The sequence below is a fragment of the Volvox carteri genome, assembly GCF_000143455.1.
Source record: "Volvox carteri f. nagariensis unplaced genomic scaffold VOLCAscaffold_26, whole genome shotgun sequence".
Taxonomy (NCBI): Eukaryota; Viridiplantae; Chlorophyta; class Chlorophyceae; order Chlamydomonadales; family Volvocaceae; genus Volvox; species Volvox carteri.
The window spans coordinates 684,189-702,377 of record NW_003307569.1 but is presented as its reverse complement, the minus strand read 5'-3'; the positions used below and the strand labels follow the sequence as shown (position 1 = coordinate 702,377).

The 18,189-nt window shown below is 52.9% G+C and overlaps 2 protein-coding genes across 2 annotated transcripts; both read right to left on the bottom strand.

The window, feature by feature from the left end:
• Nucleotides 1-623: 623 nt before the first annotated feature.
• VOLCADRAFT_92472 (uncharacterized protein) lies at nt 624-6,150 on the bottom strand (the record flags this gene model as incomplete). Its single annotated transcript, XM_002951817.1, has 7 exons — nt 624-826; nt 1,155-1,275; nt 1,810-1,871; nt 2,501-2,554; nt 2,684-2,779; nt 3,868-3,925; nt 6,082-6,150. 7 exons carry the CDS (start codon nt 6,148-6,150, stop codon nt 624-626), a joined length of 663 nt encoding a protein of 220 aa, XP_002951863.1.
• Nucleotides 6,151-8,692: 2,542 nt separating this feature from the next.
• Nucleotides 8,693-16,750, bottom strand: VOLCADRAFT_92471 (uncharacterized protein; the record flags this gene model as incomplete). The annotated part of the gene is made up of 8 exons (XM_002951816.1): nt 8,693-9,208; nt 9,400-9,594; nt 10,521-10,588; nt 11,895-12,018; nt 12,196-12,340; nt 12,771-12,880; nt 14,540-14,583; nt 16,741-16,750. The coding sequence occupies 8 exons, from the start codon at nt 16,748-16,750 to the stop codon at nt 8,693-8,695; spliced, it is 1,212 nt and encodes a 403-aa protein (XP_002951862.1).
• Between the last annotated feature and the right edge of the window lie 1,439 nt (nt 16,751-18,189).

Genomic DNA, 18,189 nt, shown 5'->3' with positions numbered 1-18,189 from the left:
TGTGTGTCAGAATGTATGGATGTATGTACGCGCGTAGACGTGCCCACTGGGGCCGGCTGGGGAGGGTTGTTCGGCAAGTTGAAACAACCCCACAACTCTCAGACTCAAGGACCCGCGCACATACATACATACATACATACACCATTGCAGCGACACACACCACTGCAGCGAGACCACCACCGGGGCCACCTCTAGGGAAAGAGGGCGCGCCGGGAAGTACGGAATACCGGAGTAAGCAGGGGTGTGTGGAGGTTGCAACTCTATCATGAGAGGGCATAAGGCCCTCTAACGGACCTCATCAACACAACACCCGCATCCCACCTCGTTTTCGTAACGTCCCCACCTCCTCCCCCACCCCCGCCGCAACATCACCCCATCACCCCTAAACCCAGGCGGTCTTCACGGACGCCTTTCGGTCAGTTCTACGTCTGGTACACTCTTACCCTGGCAGCAGCTTCACTCGTTTGTGGTTCGTCTTTCCCCCCCTAAACCCCCAGGTCGGGAATGCCTCTCCCCCCCCTTCCGGGACCCCCAGCTGGATGGACCCACACCGCCCGCAGGCCGCCCACACGTACACAAAGGAGAAGAAGAAAAGAAGACAGCAGCAGCGCAACAGCAATCGCTTAGCCGAGCAGGGATTTGGGTCGTACGGCGCCTCGGCCGCCTCCAGCCGCCTGGATGAGTCTGTGCGATGCGCTCATTGCGAACTCCTCCGAGCCCCCAATCGGCTGCAGAGTGACGCCGCCGTGGTTACCGTGTGCAGCTGCACCGGCCATAGGCAGCATTGCCGGCATGTAGGCCGCCTCTGGATAGGGGATTCCACCGCCTGCGGTAAATAGTTGTTGTTGGCGGCGGTGTTGTGGGATAAATGATGATGGTGATTAGGGTGATGAGGATCAGTTTCGCGACTCAGAAAAGCCACATCTTGCAGTTCCCTTCTGCCACCGGAGAACACCCCTGCCAGCGCACATAGCTACTGCCCAGCCGCGGCCTCAATAGGGCCTAAATAGGACACATACCCAACAGGTGTTGAGAAACCTGCTACTGCAAGTCCATTTCTAGCCCCTTACGTAGCTCATTGACCCTTTACCTCTGGTAAACGTGCTTTCCCCCCTCCACAATACACACCCGACCCTTTCCCCCGGGCATCGTACCTGCGAGCGCGCCCAGATCCCCCCCGGGGTTGCCCAGCCCCGGCATCGCCAGTTGCTGTAACTGGGCGTTGACGAGTGACATAGTCCCGGGCTGGGCCAACGCGGCGTCGGTTTGAAGCGCCTGGACAGCCCGGGAGCGGAGCGGGCGCGGGGGGTTGAACGTGAGTGGGGTTTGGGAGGAGTGGCAGGCGATTCGGGACGTCGTTCCATAGGACGACCAGTTTCCGCAGCAGTCCTAAGTCTCCTTCAAAAACACTGTGCTGTTGTGGCGGGGAGAGGCGACTGTGGTATGATACCAAGAGCATGCACGCGGCTGCCTGATTAGGTCCACGACGGGCTACTGTACGAGCGATTACTCCTTTAAAATTGGGGCGGTTATCAATGCAGGCAAGCAAAAATACTGAGCTTCCAATCAGGAAGTTGTCGACCGCACAATTAAGAGCAAATAGGTCTTCGCTAGCAACTGATAAGAAGAGCACGCTGGGGAAGACGGGGGGCCCTAGACGCTGTACATAGCCGCAAGGCCGAACGAAGCGGCGAGTTCGGAGTCGCGGAGCTTCCAAACATTTGAAAATTTTTAAAGCTGTAGAACGATAGCTTTCTGTCGGCTGTTTGGAAGAATTAGAAGTGGCATCGACGATGGGAGGTTACTCACCAAGACATTTTGCGTTGGAAGCCCAGTTGTCATTAGCGGATACACGTGCTGAAGCGAGTCCGCTGGCCGCAAGGTAAACGGCGCGCCCATGGTTGGTGGTGGCGCAGCAGCGCGATCGTCGTACAATTGTGAAGCTGGAATAAGTCCATACCTGACGAATCAATTGACAAGAAATTGTGTAAATTGCTCCAGAATCAGGGGCTCTTGCCTCTGTCCCAGGTGAGACAAAAAGATAACGTAACTCGTGCACTGATGTGGAAACATTGTTGACAAATGGCAGCGAGAACTAAAACAATACCACAATGAGAAAATGATGCTTCGCTACGCAGAAAACATACGCGAAGGCAACTTACCCTGGTGCATAGACCGGTCGAGGCTCCGTAAACGCAGGATACCCATTGCGCCCGTTTGCCGGGCGAGTAGCTTGGCGCAACAATGCGAATCCCTTAAAGCTCCCTATAAGTTACATGTGTCATACCAGGGAATGAGTATCGTATCAAGCCGGCGAAACCACCCCACGACCGAAGAAAATCCTCAAATTGCTCACACAAAAATGCCCATACCTAAAACAGTCACTGCAATATGCAGAACATATGAGTTCGCAACGTCCATTAAACAAAAAGTTCGCACAGGCACCTCAAATAGTTAGGCTTCTAGTCCCGCGACGGAAAGCTGCCCGCCCCATGCTTACCCCGTATAATATCTGTGACGATGCTTACAGCGAGGTTTACTGAGTACGCCGCACCTGTACAACGGGAGCCCAGGGGTCGGACTAGGAGCGAAGGGCGGCAGAACAGCATGCGACAAGCAGACAACGCCGTTGCGGACACCAGGCTCGCTTCCGTAAGCCTATCACATTATGCGTGCAGCTCACCTGAAATTGACACGCGCGTAGGGTCCACGCTTTGATCTATTTGGATGGTGGCGCCGGTATAGGTCTGCAACGCCTTGACAGTCTCACCATTCTTCCCTGCAGTTCATTAGTAGCCGACGCACAGCCAAGGAGTGCAAATCTGTGGCCAAAAGGCTTCGCCCTGGGGCTTGCGTGTACTGCTGACAGCCTCTACACCTCGGACTCGACGGGAACACAGAGCAGGTAGCTGTAGCTCTCTCACCTATAACTCGTCCAACCATGCTACGCGGGCATTCCATCACTGAGTTCTGTGTCCGCATCCTGTATGAAACGACCTTCAACGATAAACGCAAGCAACTCTCGTCTCGTATAAGTCAACACTTCAACGTGCAAGCCTTGCCAGTAAAACAATTCTTCATTTCTTGGCTAAGAATGCGCAGGAGTAGGTCCGTCATCCCTGAGAACTTGTACTTCACGCCGCTCCGAAACTTACATATTTCCCCTTCAAGCAAGCATGCATCAGGAATGTACAACTTGAATTAAAAGGACAAATTCCTCAAAGCTTCCAAATAGGCATTGAAACCAATGGAAGGGACTTGACCAGGAGCTTTCAGGACGACAAAATTCCTTGCCCGACATTTTCGCCGTTGAAACATAGCGTCATAATCTATGACAGACTAGCTTGGTAGCTTACAAGGCGATGTCCCTCACTTCATATCACTTGGAACACGTGCTTATTAGGAAAGGCCGAACTGCTTCAATTGGTGTAGCCTCACAGAACTATAAGACAAGTTTGATTAACTGTTACGATACGCAACTGCTCAATGTATGGGTGTGAAGGTTGATGGCGGTTGCGGAAGTGGGTGCGTGCGGCAGCTTTGACATACAAAGGCGGACAACGTCCGCGCAAGGAGTATTCCAAGTATGACAACCATTTTTAGTTATATTAATCCGAGCATTGTGTGCACTAGTATTGTACGCAGTCGGCCGACGGTTGTATCCACGGGTTGCAGACCGCCAGCATAAGCGGAACTTTATTCCCCAACGCTCACGAGAAAAGCTATTAGGTTTATTTTGTTACGGCTACATGTATGGATATGAAGCTCTGAGTCCTAGCGTTAGGTTCCACTTCCCCACACGAAATCTTAAACCGTCTTGCCGTACAGTTGAGCGTAAATGAGCTTATTGAGCTTAAACAGACTCACGGGGACATAAACACGGTCGAGGCACATTTTTCCCAAGCAGCGCCACAGGTTGGTTGCGCTGCAACGGATCCCACACGTTGTCACGGACTTAGTCTTCCAGCTAACCCCCTTCCTAAGCAAAGCCCCGATATCGGGCCTACATGGCCGTGACGTGGGGCGTTATGGATCCTAAATATTATTCTTGCCATGCACTGCTGAGCCTACGCTGATTTGGGGCATGTAAGGCCGCACATACGTGCGTTCAGCTCGTGCCCCCAAGACTCTTTTCCCGAGCCAGACCTTTAGGAAGGAAAGTAAGAGTGGGTGTCATATCTTAGGAAGGGGCCTAAACAGGACACAAGGGCCCACAGCCATGTCGTTTGGCGGAGCCGCCGCAATGTGCACTTCATGTGCCACACGGCAGACGACACCATACTTCATGCTGTAACATACCCTGGTGGTGGGTTCATCGGGATAACATCATCACTCTTCTTGTGTGTTGTAGTAGTAGCAACATGTAGCAGTGCGCGCGTGCGATGGATTTGTGGCGGGACCTGTTCCCCTGTGTGTGTTCGCCACATATGATGTGTGGGACAGGGGGCCATATCTTCACCCGTGACTGCTACCTGGCGAAACCCCTGCCTTCCCCGGTATTTCGGGGCACCCTCATGTAGTCACCCTAGTCAACTTCTCAGTGGATCGCTCAGATTCCGCACCCACCACCAGCATCCAACGGAATCTGGCGGATCGACGGCGGCCCAACTCCATTCCTGGTCAGCTCGCAGGTTAACTTTATCCCAGGTCACCACCGTCCATCGACTAAGGGCACATTACCTTCCACCATCGGAAGGATTTCCGACCATGATAGGTCTCGATCCCGGATGTCCTAGGGGCAATGTATGTATGTATGTATGTATATTCGTGTGTGGGAGGGCCATTGGGCACTAGCATTGGTGAATCCAAAATGGGATTAGCCTGCGGTAAGTGTTTGACATTGAGGAGGGGCAACGAACAACGATATTGGCTGATTTGGCTAATATGTTATCCTACAACTACATCGGTAAGGCATCGGAGCGTATGCATGGCTCGATTAGGAGATCAGCTACATATGGCATATTAAAGTATCTTGGCTCGACTGGACGGCAACTCGAGTAAAATGGCTTGCCAAAGAGCTATATGGCTTGCCAAAGAGCTATATTTTGTAAACATAAAAACACTCGGCGAGCATGTGTCCAATATGTTGCAGGAGGAATTTGAATATCAATTAGAGGAGCATGTCCTAAAGAAGATGCATCGTTGATTGCCTCTCGGATGACTTAGGAAGATTGAAAGCCTAGGGCGTACAATACAGCGGAGTACGGCTGTCTTGCAGCGAGTCCAGGCAGGTCCAGGTTAAGCCATGCTTGTGGCCTTCCTTCTTCGTTGGCATTCGCTAGGAGATTTTTAAGTTGCTACGGTTTAAGTCATACATTAAGGCGATTTTTCTCCCAACAACGCGCGAATTCAGGACTTCACGAGCAAAGCATAGCGAAAGGCAAGGAAGTTGTGCGAACAACGAAGAAAAAAATGACGCTTCCCCCTGAAATGGGATTGAGATATTAAAGGAATATTTATCCACATCTGCTTTCTTGCTTTGTAGGTTAGGAATCCAGCACATATATGGAGGCAGGGGATGGTCATGTAGCCGCCAAACAGGTTCAAAACTCTAGCCGACCAAAAGCAAGCGGGCGGATAAAGCTGAAATGGAAAAAAATTATATACAGATATTACATGTGCTGGGCAAAGTGTTGCGATATGTTAATAATCCGCCGGACACGCTTGCCAAATAGGCGAGGCGCCCGCGAGTTGCGGGATAAGAATTACTTCGTCTTCAAACCTCCACCGCGCAACGGCAGTATATGCAGCGCAAAACTCAAAGTTGCCACTTGAAGATTAATGACGTAGACTACGTAACACGTCAGAAAGGCCGCATGCGATTTGAGGGTCACCACTTCCATCAAAACGTAACCCTCCTCCGCGAAATTCCCCACACGACCTGTGAGACAGGTAGCGAAGTCCCTGCTGCTAAACTTCCAGAAGATGTTGCTCAGAGTTGTTCGTATGCCCTTATGCTACACTTTAAAAAGCCGATGTTCGCATTTGCACCGACAAGCATGGATGCGGTGCAACGGGCAGCTACTCCGCCAACACCGTCCAAAGTAATGGTTCCCTCACTTTCCCCCTCGGCCCCCTCACCGCTGGATTGGGTGGTCCCGCGGCCTTAGTGTCAAAATGCCGATTCAGGACTAAAGTCGCAGTCAACATGGAAAGGTGGTAAAATATATTATTGCTATCATTGCTGGAGCTTCCGGAGCTAGCTGCTTTGACAATGCCTGCAGCTGTAAGTACATTCATCCCGCACACATTCCATACCTAGGACAATTATCGGGTGCCATCATACTTGAAGATGGGAAAATAGTGCAGCCCCGTTTTGCAGGCCGTTTTGTTAGTTCAGCGGTTGCAGAGTTGCAGGTTGGTTTCGGCGCACTTCGATGGTCACGAGCTGACAACTACGTTTTATAAGGACTCTGCACAAGTAACCTTTCGGTAGGGTGAAGGCCGGTAACTCTTTGGTAACCCTACAGAGGCCCCATCCCATAGGGTAGCTACCGACCGCCCGCTGGGTCTGCAGACCCACCAGCTGATTACCGATCGGTGGCCGGTCAATTGTATGCCATAGGGAAGCAGGAAAAATAAAGAAAGTACGAAAAAGTAATTCTGAACCTGGAAGTGGGTCAGCGTGTGTGGAAATCGTGCCAGCAAGCTTATTGCGAAATGCGCCGCAGTTTACGGCGATATATACGGGTAAAACGCTCCGTGGTGATGTTAATATTTTTTCAATAGAGTAAGCGATGTTTGCCTTACTATTCGGCTTGTATAACGTGGCAGTAAAATCAGAGCGCACCGGAAGTCGAACTCCTCACGCAGATCGTCATGAAACACAAACTGCACGCCAGGACAGGCTGTTCCAAAATGGCAAAGAAGTGAGGCCCAGAGGAAGCGGAGGAGGGGCCATTGATCCAGCTTATTTGCGAATGTGCGGCTCCGTGCTTATTTGCTGGGAGTACGTGCCCTGGGGTATAGGTTGGTTGCTTATCAAACGCTAGCATATACAGCTGGTGATACGGGTTGCTTCCCTGTGCTCGTTGTAACAATTGCATCCTAAAGAATCGTTCCTGAGTTGCACAAACCTGCCTTGCCTTAAAACTGGCTTGGAGCCAAAAGTTATTCGGCCATAAGCTTTTCCGAAATTCATTATCTAAAAAGTAAGGATGCCTTTAGCTCCAGGTGCTGCATAAAAATCGGTAATGCCTACGCCAAACAAAAGAATGGGGCTATTCGGCCATCGACGGAGCCGACTTCAGTAAACGGGATCTAAACAAAACACGACCAAACAACATTTAGCAATGTTCATCTATAAAGATATCATAATTCATTCTTGGTGGTTTGGCAACCAAGGGCGACGCAAGAAAGTCAGAACAAGAATGTGTCATCGACTTTCATTTCATGCAGAGGATTTGACCACGCGCAGTGGCGGTTGCAAGCCACCTTTATTATCGGTATGGGATTGCGAGGCAGCCCAAGATGGCACGCGTAGTCGAAGCCCGAGCCGCCGGAATGGACCTGGCAACCGTCGTGTTCTAACAGCTCTCTCAGATCTCTAGTACTGAAGCTAGTCGCCAAGAAGGCCCTGATCGGAGGGATGAAAGGGTAGCAGCAGCAGTAATAGCAGCAGCAGCAGCAGCAGCAGCAGCAGTATTTTACAACAGCAGCAGCAGCAGTAAATTTGTCTGCTTGTTTGTCTGTTAATAGCCGCAGCTTTCCGCGTCATCGTCCGCCTAATTTCCCGCTCAACCAACCAGTAATACATCTATTCCACAATTAATAATCCGCAGCGGTACACGTAAAAATCACACTGGTACTAGGTGTCCAGAAAGCCTGCCGATCAACCGACCTAAAGACAGACAGACAGACAGACGTGCGCCTCCTCCTGCAGTCCTTCTCAACTCCCAAAATAAAATTGCCCTTAAAAACACACCCTCTACGCGTCTCGGGCTTCGGCCGACACAAAACACTTCATCATGGATATGTCATCACTCGCACCCCTCCTTTCGCCACCATAACCCCCTCCCCCAATACACACACACATATAGGCGCGTGTTATATATCACACCTCATCGCCACCTGATTATTGACTACCACTCAACTTCGATCTCGGTGCGGGAACGACCGAACCGCGGAAGGATGGAGATGAGTTCCTTTGACGCACACAAGGTTGTGACGGCTGTCGATACGGACACCAAGCCCATCAACCACTCTACAGCCACATTGCCACACACACACACACACACACACACACACACACACACACACACACACAACCACAACCACACAGACAAACACGGCCGCGCGCTCGATTTTGAGAGCCCACTCGTATAAAAGCCACACCCGGCGGCGCCTCAGTTCTACCTGGCATTTACACAAGAAGCACACGCTGCACATACATACATACATACATACATACATACATACATACATACATACATACATACATACATACATACATACATACATACATACATACATACACATATACACACATACATACATACAGCCATAAATCAACAGATCACCAAATCTCTGGAGGACACGACATGTCAGCATGCGCGCGATACTATCCCTTAACCCCATACACAACCCATATCCCAACAATTCTCCCTAGCAGCCCCCTTAGCAACCGGAACTATAGCGCCAACCGCCGCAACCACCTACATGCAATGCTATATAAACGCACCGTACGATCCCCTCACATGTCCAAGAGGTGCCGAGCTTGCGTCACCGACGCCGACGCCGATGCCGTCGCCCTCGGTCCCGTACTTCCTGAAGTAGGCGGGCTTTCCGCACCCGCCGCCGCCGCCGGCGACTCCGCCGACACAACACCTGCTTCTACGCCGACGACGGCGGTGGAAGCGGCGGCGGCGGCGGCGCTGAGCCCCGACGCGCCCACCAACACGTCCGGCGACATCAGGCTGTGGCTGATGAGCTGCAGTGCCGGCGGCCGCGTAGACTCGTCGTGAACTGCTGCCGCCGCCGCCGCCGCCGCAGCCGGCGCCACCGACAACGGGCCCGCATAGGCCATCATGCCGTGTGACCCGTGGGTCGCCGTTGTCACCGGCCAGACGTCTCGGCCACCTTCAGACCTCGGTGACCGAGACGTCTGGCCACCTTCAGCAGCGGCGCTATAGCTCCCTCCAGCGCCTGCAGGCGAGGCGACCTCTTCCTCCTCCGCGAGTCGCGTCTGGCGTGTCTTGACCAGGCCAAGCTGTTCAGGACCAACGCAAGTGGGTAATGTGTGAGTTGTGTGTGTTTTCCGGGGGGGGGGAGCGGAGGGGAGTTGTACGGAAAAAGGACGGGGAGGAGGGGATGTTCAAGCGAAATGACTGGCCCGTGAGTAATACGGAGTGGCGAGAGATGTGCAAGGCTAGATGAGACCCTTGTCGGGGGCATACGCACCAAAAACTGCTTCGTGCCGTCCCCCGCAGACGCCTCCAACTCCAGCCACTTCTGCCGCAGCGCCGCCGCCAGGGGTGATGACTGCCCGGCGGCAGACTGCTGCTGCTGCTGCTGCGCCGGTGTCGCTGCTGCCGCTGCCGACGGCGGCGGCGACCGACTTGCCCCTCCCTGTTGCGCTGCTGTCAACGCGGACGTCTTCAGGGGTAATGACGAAACAGGCGACAGGTCGCAACACGATGCCGGCCTCGACGCCGGTAACCCAGAACACCCACCATCACCACCTCCACCTCCTCCATATTCGGGAGGTCCCGGGGATGCTGTGCTCCCCCCCCCAGCCCCCGCCGCAGCGCTGAAGGGCCGCAACCGACCCGGGAATCGACCCACGCTGCTGCCCCCGCCGCCGCCGCCGCCGCCACTGCAGCCACCACCACTGAGATCGGCAGCGCCGCTGAAGCTGCCCCAGCTTCTGCTGACGCTGCCCATGCCGGGGGCGGCGGTGTGAGTGGGTGAGGTGCCGGGGCGAAAGGTGGGAAGCCTAGGGCTGCTGGTATTGCCGTCACAATCCGCCGCGAGGGCGGCGGAGCCGCCGCCGCCGCCACCGCTTTCGCCGGCAGCGCTTGCGTCCGAGGTGGGTGATGGCAGGGCGATCTGTGAAAGTACCCTCTGGGATATTTCCCGAAACCAAAGGGCGCTTTGCTGCGCGGTGAATGAGATGTTGGAGCCCACACGCTTCGCCTGAAGGAATCGTTTTTGCGATTGTGGTTTTTGTGATTGTTGTTGTGGTTTTAGAGGTTGGTAGTTGTGGGACGAACTGCGCTGGGGGTTGTGACTGCGGTGGCGGTGCCCTATGGTGTGCGCTTTGTCGTGTTGTGTCGAAGATATTAGCTACAGATCCTTGAGGTGGTGGGGCCTTATGAGAGCCCAACCACTCTCTCCATATCCCAATTTCCCCTCTTAAACCACCTAACCACCCATTTTACGAGGGAGAATAAAGATGACCTCCCGCGTACCCGCATCAATACCAATACAACGTCCATGGCCCCCCAGGCTTTTACGGACACACCCGCACTTGTGTGCGAACTTGTAACTTTAACCGAAATCACCAACACCCCAAGACCCACCAAGGCCGATGCCTCGTTGGTGAATTTGACAGTGGCATCGGCGCCCTGTGCGAAGCGATTCAACCAGGCTGTACGGCACATGAGGAGGAGGGTACGGACGAGGGGCGACTTCTCAAAAGGGGGCAAGCACACAAACAAACAGGATCGACGGGCCAAGAGGGGGAACGAGAAAAGGGAAGTGAACAACCAGCGGGCCCCGCCCCTTATTGTTGGTAGTTGGCAGCAGGGTTAGCAGTTAGCACTGTACTGCGTTAGTTAGGGGTATATAGCTCTAAAGATGCGCGAGCTTAGGAAGGGTAACGGTTTGGTGGCGTCCGTGGTGTGGCGGCGGCGGTTTGTTCGAAGAAGTAGCGAAAGTAGAATTAAACGGAGGACGTCACATATGGGGCTCTGCAGGAGGAAGAGGTAATCGAGAAACCCACACGACCCCAATCTAAAGATACGCGCAACCCCAAGACCCGGTGGTGAAAGGAAAACTGCGAAATCCAAAAGGCGACTGGAAACCGTGAAAATGCTCAAGGTACAGCGTAGTTCGAGGTCGCTTCAGGGTCAATGCAAAAAGTGATTTTTTGTTTGCGGGATGTGGATGTAGCAACGTTTTTAGCAGTATAGCAGGCAGTGTAGCAAGCAAACCCGATGTTACGGTCGCGGCCATCAGGCTTATGAACGGAACGGATTCCATTCACCGAAAGCGCCATGTCGCCATGGGGGGCCCACACTGCATCGCAATGCATGACTTTAACTGCTCCGTTGTCATAATATGGTGTAGCCCTCCACCAGTGGGTGCTCCTCTACACGCACATCGCCGACAAGGTCGAGATTATCCTTCGCGACCCGCACTTCAACTGCATGCGGTCGGCTGTGTAAATGAGGGTGACGCTGGTGGTGCACGTGAGCCGCTGACGAATGATGAACATGAACGGCATGCGACTTGTGAAAAATGACCAAAGCAGACGAGAGTCTTCACACGGTGGGCTTGGGCATGTATATTGCTTGGCGAAGGGGGTGGATACTAACTCGGGGAGCGACACTAACTTCATGGCTAAGACCAGAAGAACTTGCCGTGATTTGCTGATGTGGTCCTAGCATGGCTGTTCCCACAGCTGGGTGAACCCCGCTGGCATGGCGACGAACAGAGGCGTGAGGCGTGACCTTTGTAAAACGATCGGAGTGCAATGTGTATGGAAAGAGCAGCACTTATAATGCGGCCCTTTTTCGGTGCCGGAAGGCGCCCAATACCTTATTTGGGTTTACTACTCACCGGGAATTATGCCCTCCTTCAGCCGTGGTATTCAATTTGCCGACCGCTGTGTGTCATACCTGCCGGACCAACGGCCCAACCGACCTAATTAACCAACCCAACTAACAACGTACCCGGTGGACTGGGTACCTCCAACGCAAGACACAGGTCCTCACAAAAGTGACAGCAGTTCCGTTGCAACAAGTCGTACGAGGACCCCGGCCAGGCGCGTTTGAAGCGGCTCAGGATCTCCCGAATCTGGATGGATGCGGATGGTGGTGGCGATGGTGGGTCGCAGAGGGTGGGCCAGGCAAAGCCAGGAAGTGGTGATGATGATGGTGTGGTAATATGATGGCAGCGATAGTAGTGATGGAGGTGATGGCAGAAAATAGTTATAATGGTAGTCGTGCGGTGAACGAAAGGGTTTTGACGCACCGAACCACCCCCACCACCCGCCACAACTGCCGCCACCACCACCACTACCACTACCACCGCAGCCACCACCGACGCCACCCCGTCACCAGTCCCGAGTCGCACCTCCTGCTTTGTCTTCCGTGTCGCACCCAACTCAATGTGCTCCCTGTCGCGGTAAGGCCAGTTGGTGATTGGCGGTTGACGGTTGGTAAAGGAAGGGTATGGCGTTTTGTGTGTGTGAGAGAGGCAAATGCGAAATGAAAAGGAGGGCGCGGGTGAGGCCGGGTGTGCGAGCGTATGAACACCACCTGTTGCGGAACACTGTTGTGGTGAGTCCAAGATGGCGGTGTTACTGCTGAAGAGCGCCGAATAAATGGACAGTATGCGTGGAGTTGTGGAGTAAGGTATGGGGATGGGTTGTTGTTGTGGAGATTGAGGCGTGGTGGGGAGGGTTCGGTTCGTGAAGATTTTGCCTTCTGGTTCAGGTGTGGGGCTCTCACATCTGGACTTTATAGCCGTTCTTCGCCTAGCCCTGACGTCCTGGACTCAGACTGGTAAGGCGGGGTGCTGAATCAATTGGATGGGTCAAAACCCACCTGAACGTGTAAAGGCTATTGCTGCGTGCGCGACAGCAGTAAACGCCGGTTCCACTTTCGCAGTACCCGAAGCTCCACTCCAAGTCTTCCAGCTGGACTGCTCCATGGAACTGAAACATGATCGTTGGGGAGTACAAACGGAAAGCAAGTATCGGCACCGAGCTGAGCTAGATGAGAACAGCTTGAAGTGCGCATGGCGCAAATTTGTGAACGAGAACACTTCTTAGTAGGAAAATTCGCATTTGCAGAGGGTATGCATGCTCATGCCATACGATTATGCTGTAATTAATTTGATCGAGAGCGAAAGAGACAAGACTTTTCAGATGGACGAATGCCTGCTGCAGCGAGTCCGCTACTTACCACGCCTCCAAGGTTAAGCTCTCTTGTAATACTGTTAAGCCGAGTTATCATGCCATTGGTATTTTCGTTTGGGGTATTGGTCACCTGAGCGGGGCAATCGTGTTCGTCTGCTCAAGAGGCCGGATGTTAGCGAAACCCTTGGAATTGATTATCAACTCACATCATAAACGTTTAGAGAAATCTGCATCGTTGCTGCAAAGTCGCCTAAAGGGAGAAAAAGGAACTCCTCAACTCCCCCACCATAAAGGCATGGTGCTTCCGGAAATGCTCAATCGCGAGGCGCAGGGGGCTTAGTAGCGACAGGGTAAGCAGTTGCAATATCAGTAGGATCTAGAAGTATGGGTTCGTTGTAGAAACCCCAGCAGTTTGCCGCAATGCGCTTTGTGCATTAAATATGCTTAAGCACGCCACCTCTTTACGCTCACTTGTAGCATATGATAATAAATAAAGCCTAAGGACAGTTGTCATGGAAGGAATGTTCGCAAGAAAAGCTCCGTACCGGTACTGCCGTAGAGAACAGACGCACGCAGAAAGCTAACGGAACTGCTGCCCGATTAAAGTTTCGGAACATTCGGAAATTGAGCGGGTTGCATTAATCACTGTACAATTCCTGCAATCTCTTAACTTGGTGCAACCCTATGTGGTGTTATGGAAAGGGGTGAGACCACCATGAGACCCCTCAAAAATGTCAACGCCAACCGTCGCTAATTGTTCCAAATGGAAGCTTGCACATAAAAGTATTATTCTTTTTGCAAGTGAGATGCGTACTTTGCGAAATTGAGTGTGTGCCATCTGACCCCGACGGCAGCCATCTATCAAAGTTAAGGAGGCAACACCGCAAATGGAACGGAAACGGCATGACATAATATGAATTATGTTTGTCATGGAAAACAATTTGGACAACTTCTGTTGGATTTCAAGTCACATGGCATCTGTTACACCATGACCCTGAAGCAAGGAACGAAAACCAAATGAACTTTGGACTCTCTAATACAAATTAAGGCAAGAAGAATGTGAATATGAGGCGGAGGTCTGTCGTGACCGAGGTCGCCCGCGTGGTAACCGGCACACTAATTTGCTCTCTAGAATACCCAAGGCACCCAGCTGGAGACGTACACCCATGCTTTCCTTCGGCGCCCTTTGCCTGTTTCGTGCGCCAAGCTGATCTTTCATGTTGTTGTTAAGGAAGGTTATCAAGCGTGAGACAAAACCCGCCCCAAGCCCCTTGCCGGCTCTTCGTCCAGATAGTCACCTTTTAGCTGGGACGCAACCTGGGATGTGACAGTGGAGGGCAATGGAGTCTTACAGGATGCACGTCTATGTCTTCGTACATGCTTTCGTACATGTCATCAAAACCGAAAATATACGACCATGTAGATGTTCGTTCCGCTAAGGTCGCACCGTCGTACCGTCGTACCGTCGTACACTCTACAGGTCGTACAGTGCGTCCGATCTGCAACGCAGTGAAGATGCCACGATGGCTGAGGAGGAGTTCAGCTCAGCTCAGTCAGCGAAGACTGCATGTACGCGAGTGGTTTCGCACCTAAGCACTTAAGCAGCCGGGGAGGAGGGACGGCAGCAGCACGCGACAAAATGCGAGAAATCCAACTCACAGCGAACCCCTGGCGGCGGCAAACCAGGACAGTCACTTTGTACGGAACGCGTGCTGGGTTTCCGATTGGCGGGTTGAAGCTTGAAGGCCCACCTACCTACCTACCTGGCTGGCGACCGTCGTCTTCGACTTGTGACTTCGCGCACGGAGGCAGGTGGGCTTAAATAAACAGCTCTACTTGTGGGGGAGGAAGCCGTGAACCTGAATCCTGTGATGCATGCCTACGGGATGCACGTGAATCCCTGTCTCCTGTGTGCTTCGGGAGCTCTGCCTCCGTCATCAAAGAATTATTGCTACAGCAAGGTTTTAAGAGGGCCTGGGGCGCTGACAACGCCCTATGACTCCGGAAAGTCAAACCTGGATTCCACTCCAGTTGCCTTTTCCATAAAGAGATTTAGTATATATATGAATTTCTTTTCCGTGGCTCGTTCGCGCTTAAATCTCCGTACTTGAAAATGTCATAAGTTACAACTGGACTTACTACTGTACGTCGCTAACACTCACACATCGCATCCCAACCGTGACTACACAAACTGATCTCCCCGGAGAGGATGAGGGAGGCGGCTACATCGCCACGCGCTTTCATGCTCAGGAACGGAACCACATCCCAGATCCAGATAGGTGGAGCCACTTCTTCAGATCAGATCGGACACCGTGGGCCGTACGCCTGTACGGCACTGCCGTGGGCCATTCCTGGCGATCATACAAGTTGCCGGGTGTCCGGCAGATGGCGAGAGGGGCTCGACCGCTTCCCGGGCTATCATCATATCCTGGAAACGTAGTGTTAACCCAAATCACGGAGCACTCTGCGGAGGTACCGACACCACAACCCCCACACAGTACAGTATAGTACGGAGCCGTACAATATAGTACAACGGGCCAGGTCGGCCCCTTAACTATGGCAATGCGGAGACTATGTCCCCGGATGTGTTTCTCGTGCAGGCCGTGAGGACGACAAGCACACATACATACACACATACATACATACACACACATACATACACACATACATACATACACACATACATACACATACACATACACATACACATACACATACACATACACATACACATACACATACACATACACATACACATACACATACACACGCACTAACGCAGGTCCTTAAGGAACCTGTGAAACACACGCAGTCACACATATTCCACGAATTTGCCCCTCGCTTCCAAAGGTGGGTTGGGCATCTGTCCTCGGCCAGCGTAATGGCCCCTGCGCGGCACGCTGTCCTGCAAAGAAGGACTTTGATGTCAATATGGGCACTCAGACACACGGGCAGGCGTGGGGAAACCCATGCACGCAAAACCCACAACCCATGCACGCAAAACCCACAACCCATGCACGCAAAACCCACAACCCATGCACGCAAAACCCACAACCCATGCACGCAAAACCCACAACCCATGCACGCAAAACCCACAACCCATGCACGCAAAACCCACAACCCATGCACGCAAAACCCACAACCCATGCACGCAAAACCCACATGCCATCTCTGGCAAGGATTCCCACACTGGCGACCTTTTTTCTCAAAAATTCTAGTTCCCCCGTACGAACACAGATGGACGGATCGTACATTAAATCTCTAACCCATTGTACGGCACGGACGCCTAATGATGCGCAGAGGAAGGCTGCTGTCCTCCGGGGCAAGCCGGCTGCGGCACAACGCCTCGCAGCAACCGAGCCTGGCTGGCGAAACTCGACAGCTTTCGCCAACGACGTCTTCACAATCACCGTAATATGACCGTAATATTTACTATTCACATCCAACCAGCCAGCCAGAAGTGACATCCAAATGACGTTAAGCGACACCCAGATGGCTTAAGTAATGATGGCTCGCGATCGCACAACTCGCACATATGGCGCGTAGAAAGCGAGCTGCAACCCCACGAGGAATTGCAGCCCTCCATTTGCCTCGCAACATATAAACAATGTTTTGGGGAGGAAGGACATTTATAAAACGTTTGTTTGCTCCCTCACCATGAGCCATTACATACAGGCTTGCCGTGACCTTCAAAACCAGAACATAAAAAAGACCTTTGAACACAGTGTATTACAATGTTCGCTTCGGTTGGATGGCGCGCGAGGGCGCGTGGCCACGACGAAAATGCGTCGCCGCGCTTCGACAGAATTAGCGCAACAACTAAGGCTGATAAAGTTCGTGAGATATTATTATAATTATAGACATGTTTTAGTACAAAATGTGCGAATAACGCTGCTAATGGCCCCCTTTATAGAGGCAGCGCGGCCTCGGCCGTCTCCATCCTTTTGCAACACGAACGAAACGACCCATGGGTCGAAACCTCGAATCTCAAACTCCAATTAAAACTGTTATTGTGTTATTTTCAACAGCTCAGCCAATGGACTGTTGACGCGGATGCGCGCATCTGTATTTTTTGTTAATCTGGTGCATCTGCTAATTAGGACTCCGGCGTCCTCCTGCGACTCCAAAAACACGTGAGTGGATGAGCGTGTGTGTATATATATATGTATGTATGTAATCGCGAAATATTGGATGTGCGTCGCGAACAGGCGCGTGTGGTTTCCGAGGGCGCGTGTCGTACGTAACGCACAACAGACGTGCATGTGGATCCACCCACACTTCATTCACCGCGCCAAGCACGGTGTACGGCACATCACACGTCGCACGGCCTGCTGGCTCGATTCCCTATGCATAGTTAATTTCCTGTGTAAAGTCCTCAAATAAAGCCTTCAACTAGATGCCCCGGAGCTATGCACATGACGCACGTAGGCGCGCACGCTTGCATGTATTCGTCTGGTCTAACATACGATAGGTAGGTGTGCAGCACCCCGATACAGCTCTCCTTTCACTCTCTCTCTCTATCCCACCCTGTTTTTCTCTCGCTCTTTTTTTTTCTCTCTCTATCTCTCTCTTCCATTCCCTCCCGTCTTCTGCGTCGCTCTGTTCTGATTCCTACCCCCCCTGGAGCCTCCCGCCCATTTGGGGCCGGGAACTGGTCCGAGAGCGGGAGCGGGAGCTGGTCTTCCCCTCACGGCAAGCGGCCGGAGGCACTGGTCGTGAGAGAGGGCCTGTACGGCGCCCCAGAGCCAAGCCCCGTGGAGCCCGGCGGCAGCGCCACTTGGCCAAGGCTGACGTCATTGACGGCAAGGGGATCCAACTCCACGCTTGCACGTGACGTGATGATGAGGTCCTCGCCGTACGCTGGCAGCATCATACCCGGCTGTGTCGTACGGCGGCTGCGTCGACCCGCCGTCGGCGTGGCGGCGCCGCTGGCGCCGCCTCCAGGCCAGTCTGCCGACGTTACTGCTGGAACGCGTGGTGATAGCATCTTGTGGCTGCTGCCGTTGCTACTGCCGCCGCCGTTGCAGCTAATGCTCATATTGTGCAGTTGCTGGGGGTAGTACTGGTTGGGGGGATACTGCTGCTGGGGATGCGCCGATAAGGGC